Source organism: Pezoporus occidentalis, unplaced genomic scaffold, assembly GCF_034315485.1.
Source record: "Pezoporus occidentalis ecotype Australia unplaced genomic scaffold, CSIRO_AGI_Poc_V1 ctg18, whole genome shotgun sequence".
Lineage (NCBI taxonomy): Eukaryota > Metazoa > Chordata > Aves > Psittaciformes > Psittacidae > Pezoporus > Pezoporus occidentalis.
Window position 1 is genome coordinate 10,248,063 of NW_026913640.1, and position 24,202 is coordinate 10,272,264.

General features: G+C 40.1%; 1 protein-coding gene across 1 annotated transcript in view; it reads right to left on the bottom strand.

Moving 5' to 3' along the window:
* The window catches only part of CUL5 (cullin 5), a 32,529-nt gene extending 13,741 nt beyond the window's left edge, over nucleotides 1–18,788 (bottom strand). Inside the window, exons 1-8 of the mRNA XM_062615352.1 lie at nucleotides 18,415–18,788; nucleotides 11,799–11,908; nucleotides 9,386–9,485; nucleotides 7,820–7,996; nucleotides 6,313–6,454; nucleotides 5,159–5,304; nucleotides 5,002–5,082; nucleotides 3,669–3,762 (exon numbers count right to left, since the gene is read on the bottom strand). Of these exons, the coding sequence (XP_062471336.1) occupies nucleotides 3,669–3,762; nucleotides 5,002–5,082; nucleotides 5,159–5,304; nucleotides 6,313–6,454; nucleotides 7,820–7,996; nucleotides 9,386–9,485; nucleotides 11,799–11,908; nucleotides 18,415–18,438 (874 nt within the window). The 5' untranslated portion in view covers nucleotides 18,439–18,788. The remainder of the gene's footprint in view (nucleotides 1–3,668; nucleotides 3,763–5,001; nucleotides 5,083–5,158; nucleotides 5,305–6,312; nucleotides 6,455–7,819; nucleotides 7,997–9,385; nucleotides 9,486–11,798; nucleotides 11,909–18,414) is intronic.
* Between the last annotated feature and the right edge of the window lie 5,414 nt (nucleotides 18,789–24,202).

The following is a 24,202-nucleotide window of genomic DNA, read 5'->3' on the forward strand; positions in this document are numbered from 1 at the left end:
ACCAGATTGTTTTCGAAAGACCACAGACATTTGAGCTAAACACAGCAAAGGACTCTGCTTAATGAAGTAGAACAAACCCATCATGGACTTTGATTCTTTTTTTCTATAAAAAAAAGAATCTGATAGATTCACTTAGTTCCTCAATGCTGTTATCTACTGTGAAATGAGACAAAAGCCAGACGCCCATCTGTTTTATCCTCCACCATACTTTTCTCAGCAACCCCACTGAAGAGGAAATAGATGTTACCAACTTCTGGATCCCAACAACTGTTGCAGGAACCAAATAGAAAAGCAGCGCACACAGAAGAGAAAAAAAAAAATCTATTGTACGTTTATCTAAATGTATATAATGTAACAATGCAAATTTAAGAATGGAAACTGCAAAAAAACCTCAATAAGAACTTGCAATTCTACTAAAGACCACACAAAATGGCTTAGGAGTGTGACTCCCTACTGCCTCAGCAAGTTCTCTGCAGTTGACATGCTGGAGGGATGTCATCCAGGGGGAGCTTGACACACTCGATAGGTGGGCCAATGAAAACCTCATGAAGTTCAACAGGGCCAAGTGCAAGGTCCAGCACCTGGGCCGGGGCAATTCCAGGCACAGCTACAGGCTGGGTGGAGAATGGATTGAGAGCAGCCCTGAGGAGATGGACCTGGGGGTACAGGTTGACGAGAAGCTCAACATGACCCAGTAGTGTGCGCTTGCAGCCCAGAAACCAACCGTATCCTGGGCTGCATCAAAAGGAGCGTGACCAGCAGGTTGAGGGAGGTAATTCTCCCCCTCTACTATGGTCTCTTGAGACCCTTCCTGCAGTACTGTGTTCAGCTCTGGAACCCCCAGTGTAAGAAGGATGTCAACCTGCTGGAGCGAGTCCAGAGGAGGTCATGAAGATGGCTTGCTCAGCTTGGAGAAGATAAAGCTCCAGGGAGACCTTAGAGCAGCTCCCAGTGCCTAAAGGGCCCTACAAGAAATCTGGAGATAGACTTTTTTAAAAGGTCCTGCAGTGACAGGGCAAGGGGGAATGGCTTTAAGCTGACAGAGGGGAGATTGAGATATTGGGAAGAAATTCTTTATTGTGAGGGTGGTAAGACACTGGCACAGGTTGCCCAGAGAAGTTGTGGCTGCCCCATCCCTGGCAGTGTTCAAGACAAGGCTGGACGGGGCTTTGCGCAACCTGGTCTAGTAGAAGGTGGCTCAGTTCATGGCAGGGAGTTGGAACTAGATGATCTTTAGGTCCCTTCCAACCCAAACCACTCTATGTTTCTGAGATTTCAGGAACCAGACAAAAAATGGTGACAGAAGTATTCTCAGTGCAATTTAAAAGTACCATAAACGATGGCAGCACCGTTTCCACAGGGTAAGTCCAAAAATCTCACTCAATGTTTACTGAATCTTTCCACGTGTACTTTAAAAAGGGTGAGAAGGAGAAAGAGATGGTGGGGATAAAAAAAAAAAAAAAGCAACAAAATGATATATTAAAGGGTTCTACATCTGTTTCTGAAAACCAGTAATGGCATGAATAATTCACACAAAAAGAAATCCAGTGGTTTCTCCTAATAAATGGTGGCAAAGGAAGACTTCAGGTGCCTCCCTAAAACTGTCAGAACCCAAAAACCCAGATTCTTCAAAGACAGATTTCAAAGTAACAAAAGCAAAAGGAAGATTTCACTGGAACTTTGTTCAGAAAACATGACGCTGAGAATAAAGAAATCCATCCTGTTGTTGTTGGGGCACTTCAGAATTCCTGTTTTCATTTTGTATTCAAAAAAGCCAAATGACCTTTTTATTCCTGTCATGAAGTACTTCAAGAATAAAATTTAAGCCTCCCATCCCCAATACTATAAGCCAACAGAAATGCACTAAGCCAGTTCTGAAGAGTGTTTGCAAGTTATGACATCTTCAATAGTTTTTAGTTGGAAAACATGATGCCTTCCTTCCTTTGTATGGCATGGAAATTTTAAGCACTTAATATTTAAGAACATTTTAAAGCAGTACCCAGCTCATAACAAAAAAAAAAAAAGTCTTTTTTTGACAGATGCTGTTCAATTAAAAAAACAGTCATGAAGTTCTTCGGGATATAAGGTAATGGCCTCAAGCTGCACTAGGGGAGGTTTAGATTGGATATTAGGAAAAAATTCTTCACAGAGAGTGTGCTCAGGCATTGGAACAGTCTGCCCAGGGCAGTGGTGGCATCACCATCCCTGAAAGTGTTCAAAAAATGTGTAGAGGAGGCCCTCAGCAACATGAGTTAGTGGTGGCCTTGGCAGTCCTGGGGTAGTGGTTGGACTTGATAATCTTAAAGGTCTTTTCCCAGCTGGTTGATATAATAGTGAAGAATAGCAGAGGATATTATTAGATGTAGGTATTCACATGTACATCTCCAATCTTTAAATAATTTTTTAATCATTTGCACCTGCATCCTCTATTAAAACATTTTAAAGAGCACAGGTAGGCCTAGGAAAACACAAAAGGTTTGAAATTGATGCTTGAGCTCTTATACACTAAACAGAAGTATTTTGCAACTGAGCAGTACAATGGGGCAGACATAGCCAAAAAGAAAGAGAGGACTGTGTGAACATTTCAACAAGTTTCTAAAGACAGATGCTTCGGATGCTACAGAGATGAACCTTTCTGAAGCTCTGCATTTCAATAAGCCTCCTGTATTCTCCCAAAGGCTGTAACATATACTCATAAGAAGTTTGGTGGCTTTCTAGATTTAGCTCTGGACTATTGCCAGAAATCACGCTGCTAGATGAACAGATCAGTAGGACATAGTTTTGAGGTCAAATATTTTCTGAAATGCTAGCATTTAGAAGTATTTTCTACACTGTTCCGAGTCATAAAACAGTTTTCACATTTACATAGAAATGAAAACTTCATATAGACATTAGCATATATTCCCTGGCTGCAGGATATTTAAAAAAAGAGGAAAAAGTCAGCCCCAAAACCTGTAATTTCAGCTTTTTCTGTTTGTTTTTAGTTTCCCTACTTAAATTATGATAATTTAATGATTTATCTAGTTTGGTTTATCATACAGGACCAACACAAGACTTCTGAATCACACTAACCTCTCAAGTTATGGAAGCAGAGTTAAAAAAACCTTGAAACTTTACCAAGGCATGCAGAGCTAACTCTAGTACTCACAGTTGACACACTGGCTATAAAACCAGCTTAAAAACTTGCAGAGTTTTTGTTCATTGACCTATTGGTCCTGCACAAATAATCAGAATAAGAAAGTTTTCTCCTTGCTTTTTGGACAAACAACTTTGCAAACAGATGCTTCACTTTTTTCAAGGGAAGGGGCATAGTGGGGGTAGAATGAAGGGGCAGTGTTTGTATCTGAATTATTCAAATAGAAAATAAGATATATGCAACACTTAACAGAGCTGTTCAACACAAGGAAAATAAGCTTAAGAAAACTAAAGAAAACAAAATAAAATACTCTTTTCTTTCAAGTAAGATGAGAACTATCCAGTCATTCAAATCGGGGTGTTGTACATACAGATTTCAGAAGTGATATAAATTGCCCACATGCAGTAATATTTTGTCTATGTAACACTGTCACCATCTATTTAAAACAGTAATTTGATACATCTACAAACAAATCTATTTTTACACAGTGGATGCTGAGTTCATCCTGCACTGGTCTTGAAGCTTCACTTACTTTCTGTTTCATTTCGTTTGATCATGCCTTGGCATTCAGCTAAAATAGTCTCTTTAAAAGATGTCACCAGGGCATTGACGCAGCACTCCATTAGCTGAAACACATTAAACAGAATTAGCTCCATTAGCCATCTGACCACCAAAGTCTGATCTGTCTGAAGTCTGCCATGACACACAATCTAGCCTGCTCCCAGCAACTGTGCTCTATAAAATAACTCATTCATTCACTGATTCATAAATATCTGTGTACTTTGATTAAAATCTATACAGGAAACCATATTTCTTCTACGCATATAAGTTAGTAAATATGGTAAACGCCCTCCCAAACCAGTAATGAGTTCAATATTTCTGTTGCTTCTTTTCTCTCAAGGGAGCCACCACTTTCGGAACACCAACTACCCTACTTAGTTTCCAAATATATATCCAAGAGCTAAGAATAGTTCTCATTCCAGCATACCCTATTTGGACCAGGCTGGTTTACTTGAACAAGACACTAGGGCTAGACCTAGAACAGAAACTGCTTCTACAGGTCAGGACCATGTCTCTTTTGTCAGCCTCTTGATATGGGTCACAATTTATAGCTGTTCAAAATTAATGATCTATAACAACAAAAGACACAGAATACATTTTGATCCACTGGAAAAAAAAAAAACAACAAACCCCAAACAAAAACCAAACTAAACCCCCAGATTTAAAGCATATTTAAAATAACCCGTTTCATGAACTAATTTCAACACACACTATTATGAACATTCTGTTGCAGTTATATCTTCCTCCAGAATCGGAACTGTGTAAAATATTGCTCATGGGGGAGAAGAAAAAAAAGAAGCAGCATCCTTTATATTAAATGGACATATTCCAGCCTAAGAGGAAAGCTACAGAAGTTTTAATGGAACTTCTATTGCTCCTTTTGACTGCAATGAACAATAACTCTTTCAGGTATTCTACATGAGAACTGAAAAACTCTTTACTTAATAGATTAGACAACTTATTTTCAAATATTCTCATCCACTGGTAAGTGTATGAAGAAAAATAAAACCAAACCAAATTAAAAATGAAAGAATAAAAATCAACCTAAGTAAACCCCTGTCTTTCAATCTGAACTTTTGATCCACATTTACTATTAAAATATCTACAGAAATTTTAAATTGCCAGATTGGAAAGGAATACAGATTTTTGCAGGAAAAAATAGTGGATTCTTAGAAAACATAAAATCAACAGTTTCATCTCAATCTACTGCTACAAGTAATACTTTAACACACAAAATTAAAATCTGCAATGTAGTAATACTATATGAACACAAAATACACCAGTTTTCAGCACATCATACTTACTGCTTCTACTGAGTTACATTCACGCCTTGTTTCTAAGTATCGTAATGCTCTTTTCTCTTCTTCTTTTAGTTTAGCATCTGCCTGTGCAAAAGTAGAACAGCAATCATTTTAAGTACTAACACTTCCAGAATAAAGTTACAACAGAAGTTTTACTTACATATTTCATATAATTCTGTACACCATTTTGCTGCAAATAAGAAGGAGCCTGTGTTCTATAAAATCTCTCTGTTGAATCCAAATATGCCTTTTCAAAGTTATCCCGATATATCTGAAGCTTATCTTCGGGATTGGAACAAAGGTTAACTGCAAAGAGAAAGTCCAAACTTACTTTCAAGTCTTGGAAACTTAAGTGGCTAATAATGAGCAAATCTCTCTCATTAAGGCGAGTCTTGTATTAAAAGGTTGCATTGAACAATTTGAAGTACCCTATAAACGTACTCTGACCCCTAAAGGTAACCAAAATTGTCCAGTCCTTGCTCTAAAAATATTTAGATTAATGATAAGGAAACTGGACAGAACTTCATATTTATCACCAGCATTAGAGACATTCAAACATGGTAACCAGAAATACACATACAACTGCAAAATAGGAAAGAAAAAAAGAAACAAGTAAGGGCAGTTCAGCATAATGCCTAGTGAAGTGAGAACTCTCTGCCTGACAGAGCAAAAAGCTTTTCTTAGATGCTGTTCTTATACTCCCAATGTCTTAGGGTTTTTCTTTTACTAGAATGTTGACAGCGAGCCTTCTGCAGTGCTAGGAACTATTTGGAAAAAAGTTTCCCCCTTCCTCTCAACTGTTACAGATGAATAAATAAAGACTTTAAATGGAATATGTTTTAAGAAAATAGAACTGGACACTATAAAACCATCTGAGAGAGTATTAGCCTCCAGTTTAATTCAACAGGCTGCAAAGTGATATAGAAGCACCAGGCAACGGTGAAACGTCACAAAAGTTTCAGATACACAGATGTGTTTTTCAAAGAAGAAAGTCTTAGATACAGCCTGTTTAGCACTTTTTCTTCAAACTGCCTGAAGAATCAGAAAGAGTACAAAGCACAAAGTCATTATCTGCAAACCTAAAAGGTCAAGGAATAGTTTGCTTTTTGAAAACACCCATTTTGTAGTAACATACACAGCTAAATCACTTTGAAGTTAGATTTGAAACTGAATTTAATTGGTATCACATATCAACATCAATATAAATGCTGAGATAAGCATCCCAACCCTACTACCACAACTGTCAACTCTGCATGATGAAAACTCATTTACTGAAGTGAGGAGGCGACATAGATGGGTCTGTGCACAACATACCATATGATTCTCGAACTCCAATAACGAGCTGAGAGTCGAAAGCTTCTCCTAGCCTTTCAGCATGAACTAGCTTCATTGCACTGTCCTGAAGTCTGTTTTTTATATTTGAAAATATGGATTCATTCCATGTATCTAGCATGAGCTGTGTATTGGGAAGAAGAAGAAGAAAAAAAATCCTGTGAGAAAGGTACATGCAGACCTCAGTTTGTGCAAAAGAAATACAGGGGATCAGAAACAGAAATCAAGCAGTTTATAATGTACTTCTCAGGTTATATACAGCAGTTCAACTACCTTAGAACCTGATCTTGCTCTGAACTTGTTATGGAAGTAATAGTCAGCTTACATTCTAAGCTTACTCAGTGTAACCAGACAGCCAATCAGTGTTTAATTCATATACTAATTCCATAATTCTGTATTATTCCTACAGTCCTCAGTAATCAAGTAATTTTTCACACGCTTTCTCCAATAAACAATGGAAACAAAAAAGCTAAGTGGGAGATTCCTCTCTTTGCTGCTATTCTCGCCTCCTTTTCTTCAAGAGGAACAGAGGATCAGACATCAAAACAGGAGGGTGAATTAAAAAAACTTGCCCAAAGTAATGCACTCAATCTATTTTGTTCTTCCCATCCTGGAGGCAGGGGGACAGTTGAGATGCTTTTCACTACCAAATGAAAGATTGTTAAAGAAATTTCATTTCCTTACAGATACTACCTGCAATGGAAAGGGATAATGAACGACGTTAAACTAAAGGACTGAACACTTTACAACTGATGTGCTTCGTTTTTCTTAGAATAAAAGACTAAAGCAATTTCAAGGACCATTATTCATGGGATCTGGGACACTGAGCACTCCATACTCAAAACCCTAGACTTTCTTTACGTGGATATGAAACAGTAAAAAGATCATATTCATAAGATTCTACATGCCCAATCTTTTCATTGGTATGCTGACAGCGTGGAGAAAAAAGGGGAAATTAAGAGACCAATAGCTATATTTAACTTAAGATGACAGCATTTGATTGGTCATTTATAAAGTGCAGAGATGTGCCCCCATTAAAATCTTGGCCTTGGCAAATAAAATAGGAGTAGAAAAACTAATTGTTTATATATACAAGTACTTGCTACTCACAAGTATAGAAACAGTAGGTGAATTTACAATTGCCTCCACCCCAGGATTCAAGTCATAATTAAAACCAAGCAAAAAACCAAAACCAAAGACAAAACCAAAACACCCTGAGCGAGCCCCCAAACAATCCCAAAGCCCAGTAAAGAAGTGCTTTACTCATCTGAACAAAATTGTTAATAGCCAAAGCAGAAGTGGAGAAACAAGAGTGAAACCGTTCTGGAGAGAAAAGAAGAGTTGCATGGTTGTTTTGACCCTCACACTGAAGCAAAGTGATACATCATATTCCATGATTGGTGCTTTTCATCTTCAGCTACAGAATCCCTTCTGTACTACTACTGCAGGTAGAAGAGCGTGCAACTAAACTCTTATACCTATCACTTACCTTTCGAACAATACTGTCTTCTACATTAGACTTCTTGTTGCTGCCCTGCTTGCCCATTAAAGTAATCTCTAACTGACAAAATGGCTTGGGCAAAATATCACACTGCGTGAAGAACTTGCGCCACTCCACTATATATGCTTTTAGTAAAGCTGTATCATCTTGATGACTCAGCACTCTCTGGAGGAGAGGGGAGAAGAGGAGGGAATTCATAAACACATTTTTGCACAAAATACAGAATACTTTGCTTACAGTGAAAAGAACTCTCCATAAAAAATTCAACTGCACAGATATATCAGAATAAGAAAGTACCATTTATTTCAGGGAAGCAGTTATCAACCCATACCATATAGACCTTTTCTAAAGGGTAAAGAATAATAACAACAAGTAAGTAGTCGTAAGTTTAAATTTTCTAAATGAATCTGCTTTTTTTTTTAAATTTTATTTTTAAGCCACCTGCAGGTCAAAAAGATTAAAACACCTTTGATCTAAAAACATGTCCTGGTACAGCCACATGTACAAAAAAATAAAAATAAGTAACCTGTAAGGACTACATTTTCTTCTATACAGTGAAAAGTTTAATTCAATGGCACCTACCAACCTTTCATTAGACCCAGACTACTAGTTAACATGTATATTTTACTAAAGCCTGGAAACTGCAACTACACTGTACAATGGCTATCATAATACCTAAAAACATGCCTCTCAACAGCCAATGCAGACCATGCCAAAGGCCTCAGTTCAGCATAGCATTTATGTAAGCAAGCTGATGGAATTTAAAAATCAACATGTATAAGCCTGGTTATACAAAGGCCTCTGTAAGAAACTATATTCCTTTAAGCAAAGCCTCAGTGGTGTAAGTCTCCTCACTAAAGATTTTACAGACTTTTCATTTTTTCCTTTCCAATGTCATAAGATTCTTTTTTTTAAATTTATTTTTTATTTCTCAACAATCCCCTCTTTTAAATCCCTTATTACAGAAAACATCTTTTGTTCTACTTTTTACAAACACAAATATTTCCTTGGAATCTATTGACAACTTCAACTGTTTGGGGGAAGTCCATAAAACTGGACAGCTCAGCTTGCTGAGTCGATAGCAGGGCTATTTCTAGTACACCACACATATGGCTTATTTTAAAGCCATCCATGGACATGTCAGCATTGCACTGAAGCTAGACAAACAACATTTCTTTTTCAGACAGTAATTTCTTATATAAAATTTTGCCTCAAGACTTTTCAAGTGAATGAAGATACCGTAAGTACTGTTGGATAAACAAAAATAATGCTGGGTTTGGGTTTTTTTGTTTTGTTTTTTAGTACACCACAAAAAAAAAAAAAAAAATCACTGCCCAGCCCAATTTCAAGGACTGTGAGAAAACAATGAGCCAAGGCAAATGCTCAAGGCTAAGTCTTACTTGTGTCAATAGAAAATCACAGGGTAATTAAGATCTCCAGGACATCACAGAATTTCAAACAAAAAAGCTATGCATTTAGATCCAATGAAAGTCAAAACTATTTGGTTATTTTTCTAACAATATGAATAGAAGTTATGAAACGTTAAGAACTTACTGCTTGTGCCTGTTTAATAAAATCAAGGATGTCTTCTTTCAGAGCCTGATGGATTTTTGCTGGACCTTTATCATCCCACAAGCAAACTGCATGTACATCTCTAGAAAACAATTCATCCACCTTTTAGTAACAACTACTCAAAGTTTAATGCTGTAGGGCATGAGGTTTAAAAAGCCATAATTTCACTATGTCTAAGAGATTAATACACTTTTAATCTATCATTGTTAAAAACCACACAGTTAGTTCCCAGCACCATGTGCTAGAAAACATGTTTGGAGAAGAGACTGAAATAAGACTGAAAGTCTTTGAACCAAGTAGCGGCAACCTATCTAGGAAATAGTATGGTCACAAAAGAGATGTAGAAGCCTATTCTGGTTTCAGTATCCATTCAATACTCCTTTTTACATTAAGGACAATTTCTAAAGCTTTTCTTTGACAAAGACAGAAACCACTTGCCAGTAGAAGCATTACTACTCAGCCTGTATTATTCTATAATACTCTTTATCACAATGCAGCCTTCACTCACAGTTTTACAATCCAAGCACAACATCATTCTTGTGCTACAAAGGAAAGAGATCTTACATATGAGAAATCTGAGCTCAGGGGCATCAGGTAATTTAAAAGATGTCTTAATTAGTTTAATGCCATCACTGAAATGTTTCAGGACAGTGACAGCATTTTAAAGTGGAAACCTACTGCAGAAGAGCTCTCAAACAGCAGCATAAAGCAAAATTCTATTTATGAGTTTTAACAACATCCAAATAATCTTTTTCCTAGCTTACAGCTCAGCAAGAGTAACTTAATTCCTACTTTCGTTCCATACTAAAGACTAAATAAAGCAAGCTAGACTCCTAACCACACATCATATATAATGCGGACTAGCAAGCCATTTCTTGACTCATTCCCTTCCTCTGTTTTTTATTCTTCCTTTCAATAATAAGGCCACATCTTTGCAGAAAAGCAATTACATAATCTAAAGGCATAACTTTGTTCCAATTAAATCAATACAGTTTTTCAGTTTAAAAGCAGCTTTTTTTGTTTAACTGAAAAGACAAAACTTATAAGGTAGAAAGTTCCTTTACCACATGCTGGTGCTGGCCCAGGATTTACAGAGGTCTACCTAAATTGTGAGGCTTATGCAACGTTCACATGCAGAGAAGGTGTTACTGCATTTAGAATGCCATTGTTTCCTGACAGGAGTGGAAAAAGCAATACTGGATAATTATACTCAAAGGGCAGGTAGAAGACACCTATCGATTTGAATTTTTATTAAAGAGCTTAACAAAGACCACTGTCCAAAATAAAAACCTAGGAGAGTGGGATCCTTTCCTTCAGTATCCTGAATTCAGCCACAGAGTTACTTCAGTTATACTGAATAGTTCAGCTACAAGAAAAATGAACTGAAAATTTCAATACCAATGCAGAATTAGTTGTTGTTATTAAAAATGAAACTAATGGCTCAGGACTGAATTTATACCTGAAATATACCATGTACCTGGCAACCACTATAGGTGACACATCATCAGATATTAAAACTCATTACATGATAAACTACTTTTCCTTTTGGTTGGCATAGAAGTGTGACAGGTGCAGTAGGATGGGTGTAAAAAGAATCACTGCACTGTCCTCATCAAAAAGAGCAATAAAGAGAATGACTGCAGCAGACTGTGTTTGAATAAAAAACACTTTCGTGACAGATTTTAAAAAGCAGAAGGAGAAGCTGCAGACTTACGCTACAAGTGTATCTGAGGGAAAATAGCTATGTGTTGAGACAAAGATTATTTCAGATATTCTTTCAATATATGTTGTTAATTTCCACATTATGTTGGCAAAGGTCACAAGATGTATTTTAAGAAAAAAATCAGGAAGCAACTTCTCTCTTTTTGGAAGAAGTAAAATGTGAGGGGTTTTACAAAGTACAATAATGCAAACACTGTCTGAAAAATATATTTTATTGTTAGGGTATAAGGTTATTCAAATTATACCAGTTAAACTGCACTGCCCTGCTACTTCAGTAGCATTATTATTTTAGAAGAAAGCCATTCAAGTCAGAATAATGTGACATTCAGCAAACTGCCTTTAAATGAACTGCCGAAGCAGTAAACATTTTCTCTCTAAAACCAACAAAAGGTTTGTGGGTAGGTACAAAACTTGTTTACTATGATCAGCTTAAGTCAAGAGCTCTGCTGTTCTTTCTCCAACCTGTCTGCAAGGATCTGAATCTCAAGAAAACTCTACTTTTGTACATTTACAGTGATGCAGGCACACTTACCACTTAACAAAACTTAAACTCGTGTTTTTGTTCTGTGTGTTCCCACATAGACCATGCCACACCTAGCTGCTGTATCAGAAGTAGTACCATAACTGTATTCCTGTTATGCAGAAAGATGAAAGATAGTAAAAAATTACTTACGAAAACAGATCAAACCATTGCTGTTTTGTGACAGACTCCTGACGAAGAAGTTTCAGAACGATAGGGCGCATGAAATCCCATTTGTCTTCAAACTGAAGCGAACCTTTGTTCTGAAAAGAACAAAAAAAATACTGTTAATAAAACATTTTCTTAAACTTATCTCTAAGGATTGCACTTCCTATGGTAAACTTAAAAATATCTTCTGAGGTGTCTCCCATAAGCCAGCCTTTGAGCTACACCACCACAGCTGAACAGCACTTATCACGGTGTTTATTACTTTAAAATGAGACAGAGCTATTACTTGTTTCTTAGAGAAGCCAGACTGCCAACTTTTTGCTTTATTCACTGCACTAGCTACAATGCAACAAGTTCTAGCAAGTGTTCTTCACCTGTTAATGGAGTTATAAATGGACAACATAAATGATAGTCAGCTTCACTGCCCCAGCCAGGATACATGCAACGAAAGTCATGAGGCAGAGTTGGAAATCTGTCTTGAATGAATTACCATTGCCAAAATGGCAGCCAGGAATCAGGAATAGCACCTGTGGATGCTGCCATGTACCCTTCTTCTCCGCTGCGCATTTGGAGTCAGCAGCAAAGAGGGAGGAAGTAAGCAGAGTGATGTAGGAGCTGCTGTATTACAGACTCCCTTCCTGTGGGTTAACTGGCCATAGGCAGTTTGATGGCCAGGACTACAGCTGATGCAGATGAAAATGGTTTCCACCATTCTGAAAAATCTAATCCAAGGTAGATTTTTTCAATCCTATGGTAAATATTAAGGCAAAACTACAGAAATTAAATGCTCCAATATAATTCTGATTATTTAAAAAAAAATATCACTGCAGTAGACAGGCTTCCTTTATTTAAAAAAATAAACAAAAAATCCCCAAACCAACAGCTTTAAAAAAATCACTATTTGCTTACAGCTCTACATTTTTAAAAGAAAAACCTGCAATTAAAAAATAAACAGTTGATTGACAGCTCTGTGGCAGAAATACTACTGGTTATGTGCAATGTTATCTTCCAATGCACTGTTTACTTTTGAACAGATCATTGCCTTGGCCAGTACTACTACATTTGACACAATTCACTTCACATGCACCAAATAATACAGTCTAGCTGCTTGAAATTCTGACAAGTGCGCTGTTCTGCCACTAACACCTCTTCAGATAAACAAGCACAAGCAGCACCACACGTTCTCTAAACCATCTCCTTCTGATTAATTTCTACATGGAAATTTACAATTAAATCTGTCATTTAGCATTCAGCACAAGCGCAGTTTGGAAACTGTATCCCCTGCTACTCTGAAGTGCAAAGATGTCTCATCTTCCAGTTAAAAAGATACAACAGGAATCACAGTAACAATTTTTATAGCAACATCAGCTGGAGGCCTCACAGCATTATCATACTATTAGGTACTGAACATGGGCTTCACAGAAGCACCCAGTTTGATGAAGCTTATAATTCTTTTAACATTAAAAAAAAAAGGAAAATAAATTATTTTCCAATTAGAGAGAGACTTTTGCCTGTTCCCTTCCACTGTAAAAAAAAATTTGAATGCATCATCTTTGAAAATGCTCAACTACATGCTTCCTCCCCAGAGAGCCAGCTTTATAATTATTCCCTAAACTTTGAGAAGTTGCTCTCATCTTTCCTAGTCCTGTGAAAATGGTTAGTTTCTACTTGTAGATGCTTCTGTTCCCAGTCCCCTTTTGCAGGATAATGAACTTGAAAGACCAGCTACTGTACAGTTAGAAGTTGTAGAAAAGACATTATAAAATAAGTAAAACCAACTTCCTCCAAAGTTTTCCTTTGGAGTGAAACTTCAGAGTAGATCCCATAAGTTTTCTGAAAGAGGTAAAAAGCCTGTTCTGCAATTTTGGAGAAGTGCAATCCAGCCCTTTGCTGAAAAGAGCTGAAGATAAAAAATAAATTCTCTTTGTGAATAAGACTAGTAAAACATGAAGGGGGGGAGACATTAGGCTGTCTTCTACCTCATTCGAAGAAGCACACATAAAACTCCATTTCAGTTGTAAAAACTCCATGTGCACTTGTCATGAGCATGTACCTACTTTAAAAGAATTTCCCAAATAAAGCTTTGCAGAAAATGCCATTAGAGAAGTTTAGAACTCTGTTTTCTATACATACAGAATTTTTTTTCTTCACTTCCCTCTATATTAGACAGAAGAGGAAATAAAACTAATGGATTAAAAATTCCACTCAAACTCTTACTTATGGGCAATAAAGGATTCAGCATCCTCTAGACAGACACAAGCTTCCCTGACCTACCATTCTTGTGCTGAAATTACAAAAGAAAGAGTGCATACTACCACCTACTGTGTGCCACTCACATTCATTAATTCTACCCCTAGTAGGGCATCAGACAACAAAATTTTATAATGGCAGAGGAAGTCAAACAGTGGTAACTCTTACTTGTGACCAAAGTCACACATACACCAGTGGCACAGACAACACCAGGGACCCATGGGTTGCTACAAACCCATGCAACTTCTGAGCTGCATTTCCTGGGTAATTTGTTTTTCTTAGCTTGTTGCCTCAAACCGCAGCTCCCAAGGGAAGGAATTCACACCTTAACAAAATAAAATTACTCCACTTACCCAATTTTCTCTGAAAACAAGGATGATGATTGATAGCCATACCCTTGCTAAGTGACTATTCTAGGAGTTTCAAATGTAATCCTTTGCAAAATAATTCCACTTCACAAATATTTTATGTTTCCAAAGTCACTTCACTGTTTGATCAAAGAGATTTAAAGTTCCATTTTAACACTAAACTTCACTTGAAATACATACTACTTCAAACACTATATTGAGCTATATACTACAACTTTACTCTTCAAACTTACTTTTCCCCTTTTCTTCACTTTTATGCAGAAGCACCTAAACATAGTATTTTAGGACAGCAGGTAAAAAACCTGTTGGTGGGTATTACACAGAATTAGTAAGTGATGCAAGTGGAATTGTTCCACTAACCAGTTTTTCTGATTTGGGTATTATCGCACAACACAAAATTCCTCACCTTAACTGTAAGCAAGTTGAAAAGCAGCACAGCAGGCATGGAATATGGTACAAGAGCCTAAATAAATGTGGAATGTAACAAAGCAAGGCAGTATGATGAGGCCTCTAAGCCACTGTCCCTCTGAACCTTCAAATGTCTATTTGGACATTCCGGTCTCTTTAGTGTACACTCTGTAACACAGTACACTTTCAGGCCACATATAAATTCAGCCCTAATCTCCATCAGATGCTCTAAACTGTACTGTAAGAAACCCAACATTCTTGTTATACATCTTAGCTATATATAACATCTTCACCGTTACTACTTCACCATTTACAGATGATAGATTTATATTAAGGTTAATTCCCAGAGGGATGAAATAGGAAGTACGAGGTCCTAGACTGAAATAAGCATGAAAATTCACTGTCTGATTAATCTCTGCTACCAGCACCTTTAAAAGTCAGTGTAGTGATAGCACTGAAGTTACTACACAAAGCAGAAAAACTCCAGAAAAAAAGCTCTATTTAACTAACCGGTGTGCAACTTCTAGTGGATATCCTAATTGGAAAAAGCCAGGAAGAAGCAATGTTAAAACACAGATCTGGAATACTTACTTTAAGTTGAAGAGTTCCAAAACTTCAGATCTGTTTCCAGTTGTCAGTGACACAGACATGAGAGTAAAAAAAAACCCAACAATCCCACTTTAAACCAATGCAAAGGTAAATAATGGTTCTCATTTCACTTAAACCTACAGAAAATCTGCTGCTTCATTTGCTGCTTCTCTCCTAACGCCAGGCTCAAGCTGCAAGTCATCTTGCAAGGACGGACTCTTCCATTTGCTGGCAGCTCCAGTAAAGCTCTACAGACATGTAAAGATCAGCCAGCATGGATACAACTATGGCTTTTCTTTGTGCTGCAATAAGCTGAGGTGCTCTGTACCACAAACTGCAGAAACACTCATGTATCTTCACATCACGAGTGAATTGGTTTAGACTATTTTGCCACTGCAAAGGCAACAGGTTACTAGTCCAACACACCTCCCAGAATGAAGTGCCCGAGTCAAAGGTATGTTGAGAGAAGAAACTCTGGGGGACTGGCCTCATAATGGCTCATGTACAGGAAAGCCATGACCTCAGTGTGGGAGAACAGTTCTGCACAGTAGGGTTCACACTAGCTTACCATGTCATAGCTAGCTCTTACTAACTACTTCAACATTTTTGCCACATTACAACTTGTTGTATCTCACCAGGATTCAGCATATGATAGGTCATTTTAATTTTGCATTTAAAAGAACGTTCTCTGAGAATACGCTTCTCACTAAAAAAAATATTTACAATTAGGAAAGTCATGCACTAGTGGAGTTCAAACAATGCCCTTTAAAATAACATCAGTCAGCTTTGGATTCAGCTAGTACCCATTACTGCAATAAGAAGAGTACTACATTTTCTCAACTATGCAGGAAGCCAAACAAGGATGGGTAAAAAACAGAGAAAACTCTTAGTTCCTGTTTATCCTAGCAAAACCAAGACTTGTCTAAACCAAATTTAAGATTTGATTATGCAGGCTCATTTGGAAATTATATGAAAAAAACCCTTACAGATTTTAACACCTCTTCTTTCTCAGCCAGGGATTTTTCTGTGCTGAGACATTGCTTTTTTCCCTAAACATTAAAGCAGAACACATGAAGCACTGCCAATCAACACCAACCTGGAATCAACAGTTTCTCTGAGAGCACTCTGATGAGCAGAATTAGGGAACAAAAGACTTCATCTAGTTCGAACACATTGCTTTATTGTGTCATTATAAATGAAGTCAAATCACTGTAAAATCTTTCCTTTTGTAACGCAGGGTTCATACATTACTGTCATTAGAAAACTCACTAATTAGTAAGTTATAGTGCTTAAAACACTCCAAGTGACCAGGAAGCCCTGTTTTAGAATAGGTATCCCTGTGGCATTTTTCCCAAAACACACTGTGCATATATATATATTGCTGTCAACATAAAATACTCATGATTCAAAGGCCAGTTGCAAAAACATGACTAGTCAACACAAAGGCAAGAGTAATCTCACAGAATCAAGGACTTTGACTCTATTTTCACTCAGTGTACACTTACTATTCTTTCAAACCAGCTGCAGTGGAATGCTGACATACCTTTCAGGCCTGCTCCTTCTGTCTTCTACAGGCTATACAACTACACGTGTCTGGTCAAAGCACGCATTGGTGTCTCCACAGATACTTAAACATATAGCAAAGAGATGGACTAAATCATTAACAAGTAGATAAGACTGTCTGTTCCCTGCTCCAAAACCACGCTCTTCCACAAAAAACACATTTCTTCTTATGCGAAATTATTCTTTCCACCAGTGTCCTTGGATTCTTCAATTTTATTTTTTCATGTTAAGTCTTATCTGCTAAAAAATCGAACTACTTAGACATAAAACTATAGAGAAATTAAATTCATTTCAGTTACATTTCAATTTCGGTAAAGACTTTTAATATCTTACTAATACTAAACCCTTTTTTTGGATACCAGGAAGAAAGAAGGTTATCAATTATTTCTCATTTCTTCACACTGATCATCTCTGAGTAACACAACCAGCAGTTTCAGGCCAAAGCTGTACTTTCAATATAGGTCAGATTGCCAAAATGTAAGCAGCACTCCTTCGGAATCACATTTAACTATAATACGTAGTGTTGACCACATGTATAGGTCTATGTTCACACATATTTTAAATTGCTAACGGATAAAGGGAAGCAGATGGCCTTCCCAAGGCTCTTCACCTTAACCTGATGTTCTAGGAACACCTTCTGCAGACACTAGTTAGCAGTTGTTTAGAGTAGGCCTGTCTGCCATATGCCGGCATGGCCTCAAAGGCCACATACAGTCTTCTCCACACACATGCCACAAATACCAGGGCAGGCAGCCCTGAGCTCCAGTGCCGGACTGTCCTACTGAAAACTCCTGTTCAAACCTACGGGGGGTGACCGATATGGCACCGAGAGCGGGGAAAGTGCTTCAAAACGTCTGCCTGTAAGAGCAAAGCTGCTTAATATAACCTAAAGGCCTCCAGGAGTTCTCCTTTGCAGAAAAACTGTAGTTAACATAACCGATGGAATACGGTGGCTCTCCAAACAACACCACCTGCCAGCGGCGAAGACATTTTTCAACTCTTTGTTAAACTTAAAACTCATTTTCCGTACACCCAGGTCTTTTAAATAAACAAAGGGACGACTCCGTACCCTGTCTAACTGCACGACGCAACGCTGTTTCCCAACGACGCGTGTTTGGGAGGAGAGCGCAGGGGTGGGGTGCGGGGTGCCGGCACCCAAGAGGCCACCGGCCGGACCGGGCCGAGGCCGGCGGTCCCGCACTGAGCGCGGCGCCGAGGCCGTTCACCTGAGGGAGGGCCGCGGCTCCCGCTCCCGGGAGCGGCAACTTCGGGGAGCGACGGCCGCGGCCTGCCGCCGTCCTATGGTCTGCCCAGCCCGGCCGCCTCAGCCACACGCCGGGCCCAGCCGGCGGTGGGGCAGCCCTGGTAGCCCGGCCCCCGCCGCCTGCCTCCTCAGGCAGAGAACGGCCAGGCCCCGCTCTCACCTTTAAGAGATTAGACGTCGCCATGATCCCCCCCCGCGGGGCCTCCCCGGCCGGCGGCGGCTCCTCTCCCCGAGCTCGGCTCGGCTGCCCCCGGCCGCTACCGCTTTACATGGCCCCGGGCCGACCGCCCGCCCGGCCAGACCCGCGGCGGCGGCAGTAGCAGCGGCCGCACCGTTGGGCTCCCCTGCAGGCGAAGAAGGCCGGTGCCAGGCTCAGGGCGCTCGGCAGCACGACCGACTCGTTGCTCCGCACGCAGCCGCCCCTTAGAGCCTCATGGCGGAGTCCGGGCAGGAGGCGCTCGGCAGCAGCCGCGACTCCATGGAAGGGGCCGGCCCACCTGATGCGGCGCCGCGCAGCCGGCCCCGCCGCCGAGAGCGGCCGCTCGAGCTGAGGGCTCTGCCTGCAGCGCCCCCTGGCGGCCCGCCGCCGTCGCCGCCCGCCCTGCGCTGCCGAGCTCAGCCAGCCGCGGGGGGGGGGCCTTTGCCCTCAGGGCCCCCCGGGACGCGCCCTGGTGCGGAGCCCCGGCGGCTGCGGAGGGCGCCGGGCAGCGCCTTGGGGAGACAGCGGGCAGCAACCGTGCGGGGCGGCTCTGCCACCTCAGAGACATCCCCCCAGCAAATCGCGCCCTCTGATCCCAGTGCCTCCTGCCGGCAAACACACGGGAAGTTGGGAGACGTGAGCAGAGGCCCAGGTTTTACAGGGGGATGCAGTGACAGGACAGGGGGAATGGCTTTAAACGGAAATAGGGGAGATTTAGGCTAGATACAAGGAAGAAACTCTTTCCTGTGAGGGTGCTGAGGCACTGGCACAGGTGCCCAGAGAAGCTGTGGCTGCCCCATCCTTGTCAGTCTTGAAGGCCAGGTTGGATGGGGCTTGGAGCAAGCTGCTCTAGTGGAAGGCGTCCCTGCCTGTGGCAGGGGTTGGACCTGGATGAAGTTTAAGGTCTCTTCCAACCCAAACCATTCTATGATTCTATGAAATTCAGTGTGGCCGAATAATGTGGTTTGTAAGCAGAGAAATAAATGTCCTTGCTGCCAGAGGCTGGCAAGCATGGCCCCCACCCCAGCTCACCGACCTCATTGCTGTGAGGCTGCTGGTGATGCCACACCTGCCCATCTGCCTGGCTGTTGGGAGTGCTTCCAGCAGAAAGCACCAAACACTCACTGGCACAGATCTGTGTTTTGTGACACCAAGTCATTTCCTTACACCCAAATCTCCAGCTAAGCCGTCACTCTTCCTGCCAGTTCTCATGAGTTTTTGATTTAGTAAGAAAAGTTTGGGTGTAGGTACTTTTTAGCAGGGATTTGGAAACTTTCAGGTTTTATATAGGGAAAAAAAGAATTTTACTTTTCTATTAAAATGTTTAGCCTCCATCTAAAATGTGTCTTGGAAAGCATTTCAAGGAGCTTTTTCTTACAGGTTAGGAAACCTGCAAGGTGATGCCATCCAATCCACCTGCCCTGCTGCATACCACCTGGGTGGACAGCCCTACTGCCTACCGCTGGGGATGACTACTCCCATGTCTCTTCTAGGTAGTGGGTGAGGGACATGACCTGAAGATTCATGTTATAGGGGATAGGGACCCCGAGGTGTTAGAAAAGTACACTATGGAACTTTTGATAATGATGACTGAATATGGTCTGCAGCTGTATTAATTAATTAGGTTAGCCATATTAAAACCTTTTCTTAATTGAGCAGTAAAAAGGAGGTACTGAATAATTTCCTGTTTTGACAAAGTTTCCAGCTTCTGAATGCTTCAATTAGTTAATAATTCTTTTCTTTGCTGTTATTATATACTGTGTGCTTTATACTATGTTTAAGTATATCATAAGAAAAACCCCACCGTGACCTGCAGGTCGAAGGAGGTGATCCTGCTCCTCTACTCTACTCTTGTGAGACCTCACTTGGAGTATTGTGTACAGTTCTGGTGTCCTCAACATAAAAAGGACATGGAACTGTTGGAACAAGTCCAGAGGAGGGCCGCGAGGATGATCAGGGGACTGGAGCACCTCCCATATGAAGATAGGCTGAGAAAGTTGAGGCTGCTCAGCCTGGAGAAGAGAAGGCTGCGTGGAGACCTCATAGCAGCCTTCTGGTATCTGAAGGGGGCCTATAGGGATGCTGGGGAGGGACTCTTCATTAGGGACTGTAGTGATAGGACAAGGGGTAACGGGTTAAAACTTTAACAGGGGAAGTTTAGGTTAGATATAAGGAAGAAGTTCTTTACTGTGAGGGTGGTGAGGCACTGGAATAGGTTGCCCAGGGAGGTTGTGAATGCTCCATCCCTGGCAGTGTACAAGGCCAGGTTTGACAGAGACTTGGGTGACATGGTCTAGTGTGAGGCATCCCTGCCCATGGCAGGGGGTTTGGAACTAGAGGATCATAAAGTTCTCTCCAACCCAAACCATTCTATGATTCTATGCTTCTATTAATTGCAATATTTGCAATGCAGTTATACAGTTGTATGCATGCAGTTATACAGTTGTATGTATACCACATAATTATGCAGTATAGATCTAATTGCATTAGATACTGTCCATTGTGTATGTATTCGACAACAGTGCTGAAGCTACAAGTTCTCCAGCAGGGTTAGTAAAACGTGTGCATTGTGTATTTGTGCACTGGCCACTCGACAGCCTGCCTGTTATGTTACAGGTATGTAAGTACTAGAGAAACTGAGATACAGGTGAACATTTGATAGACTGTGATACGGAGGCAGTCATTTCTGGGAGCCACTACACTATGAACTGATTTGTCCTTCTTTCCCTAAAGCGTTTTAAAATGTGATTATTTCAAATTATTTGAGACCTTTTGTTCAATTTCTTTTGCATCCATTCATTTTTTTGATATATGCTTGCTGTTAATGCCACAATTCAGTGATTTTTTTTTAAATTCTTTTGAGAAATAATTTAGACATCATTCAGCCAGAAAGTAAACTAACTCTAGAAAACTTCATCTCAGTTCCCTTTAATGCAAAGCTGAGAGTGCGAAAGCACAACACACATTATCAGAATGTTATAATTGCAAATTTTGCTTAGCCAGCATTTAAGCTCAAAGAATCGGGCTGTGTTTTAAAGTGCTTTAAAGTCATTTTAAAGAAATGATGGATTTACCTATACTTTCCACACAAACCTACCAAATGTAAGAATACACAGGACGCAGCAGTACCTGGGCACCTTCCATGGTCTTGTCTGTTCTAAGTATCCTTAAGCACCCAGTAGCGCTGCTGCTGTAACATTTATGCAGTTGGCCTGGAAGTGGCAGCGATGGAAGTACTGAGTGTGTGAGTTCTTACATCCTGCCCAGATATGCTTTTGTGCAGCAGCTGTGAGTAGTGCTAGCCAAGGAATAAGATACTTGAGTACCTGAGAAGCAGTGAGACAAGGAAACAGTGGTACTTTTTACTGACATTAAAAGTAATGTGCATCTCATTTTGCATGGCTTTGCATGACTCTAATATTTGCTGAAGATCTGTGCATTAATTTTCTGGGAAGACATCCATGAGCCTCAAGGTTTTGTGATATTTTAGTACCGCTTCAGGGTGCTTTGACAGTACACAATGTTACATAATCTTGTTTTATTTGCTTTTCTATTGCAGATGGATTATTACCAAATGCTGATGGTAATGAAGATATATATATTATATATCGTATATTACATATATTATATGATACTACATTGGCCCACATTTTTATATCCTTTGCATGGATTGTAAAAGGCAGAGTGTACATTTAATTCCAGAGCTGTCCGTGGGTTTGCAAGAGACAGCTCATTCAGAATTGGATGATCAGTGAAATTAATACCATGCATAATATCCTGGTTGTCTTGGAGTGAACTGATTCAGGAAGCAAATCTGTTGGGTTTGAATGTGTTGCCTCAGACAGAAATATGTACTGCTATGTTGTCTTCTTAATGCACTGAAACACGTGGTGCAAATAAGATGTGTTTAGCTTCTTCTAATCTTCACTTTGTCCATGACGGAAAAATCATGTGATGGTTGATTAGTCAGTTTCAGACTGCTCTCCAATCAAACTACATATACTCAGTAGGGTTACCAGCACTAAAGTCTCTTTTATTTACTCCCCTGGGCAGTCACAATGACTGCATGCACAAACCATGCTATGACTCTCTAAAGACAACCTGTTTAAAAGGGTGAGGACACGCAGACATCTACCTGTAGCTAAAGAAAGAAGCACTGTCAGTGACCAAACTTTTCACACAAAACTTTTGTGTTTGTTTCTGTTTCAACAAGAAAGCAAACATTTGAATTTCTGGTGTTTACTATCTGGGCTTCATGTCACCCTCACTTCAAGTCACAATTACATTCTGGAGACATTGCCTCTGTATGGGAGTGAAAATTACAGTAACTTCTCTTAAAGTTGTTTAAAGTTTTGGTATCTTAGCATCACCAGATCAGCCTATCCTGTGCATCTGAGAATGACCTGTTTGTTCTTATGCCAACATTGTCCTTTAGCTTAAAGAATTTCTCTCTCCCCAGTGTTTATCCTTTTCTGATGTATTTTTAGACAACAGTGCTATTCCCTCACAGTTTCCTAGCTGGAAAACTTTGCACTTTTTGCACTGAGTTCCACTGAGGGGTGATGCAGGGTGACAGTTTGCAGGCAGAACCTGCAGGAGAGTTTTTGCTGAGACCAAATTCCTCCTGGGACACGGAGAAGCACATGGCCTGCATTAGGCAAAATGTGTCCATTGTTCCATGCCCAGGCACACAGCTGCAGAGGCGAATTACATCTGATAAAATTTTTCCTGTTCTAGCCTTTTTTTGACGGCTAGAAATTTACTGTTCCTTTCACTCTGTGTACTCAGGAAGCTATAGCTGGTCTGCGAAGCATGGTAGAGTGAAAGAGGCTACAACATGAAAAATGAGTGTTCTGCTTTTCTGACACTTGTTCACATGTGCAAGCTCTTTTCCAGTGTTCAGTAAGTCTTGCCTCTTGTTTGTTTTAAAAGTTTCTCTGAGAGTCAGACTCTTTTCCACAGAGAACTGGGCAGAGGAAAATCCCAATAAAATGAAGTGTGTTACTGTGGATGTCAATGGTCTAGCTGACCAGAATTGAGATTTACATCTTCTAAACTTATGTCCTGGCATAGCTTGCTCTTTTAATGCATGTAACACTGGCTGTATGCCAGGGAAATGAGAAAAATGATCTGCACAGAGGAGGCTTTCCCCCCTGAATAATAATCAGTAATTACTTAAAAATAGCCAATTAATATAAGTTATGACTAAATAGCTCGACTGTTTGCTCAGCTTTGAAAACCAAAACATACAATTCTCCAAACTGCTGCAGAGCAGTGCCAGCCCTGCAAGGTTTTTATTACTAGGATTATGACTGAAATATATTCCAGAATCCCTCCTTTCAGTTTTAGTACCTTAATACTTAGCAACTACCACTAACATTTTAAACTATTGCCTTGCTCACTGTCAGACCTTGGTGCCAAATATGAATTCTGGCAGTCCCTTCCTGCCACACAGGGGAAAAGGTGAAAGAGGAAGAAGCCTGCAGTGTAGATGTAGTGCCAGCAAATCTTCAGGCACAGCAAACTTCATCTTCTGCAGCTGTCCCACTGAAACCAACCCTTGGGAAGCTGCTGAAGTTGGGGAGTCAATAGCCTGAGACGCTGTGCTGACTCCAGGTCCTTGGTGCTTTCCTTCATCCCACAGGTCCCATAACAATGATGGAAATTTCTGTAGGGTCTTAAGGCCTCTGGCAATGGCTGGTCTCATGGCTCCCCTGGGGCTGCGCAGGGATGGAAGAAATTATCTGTG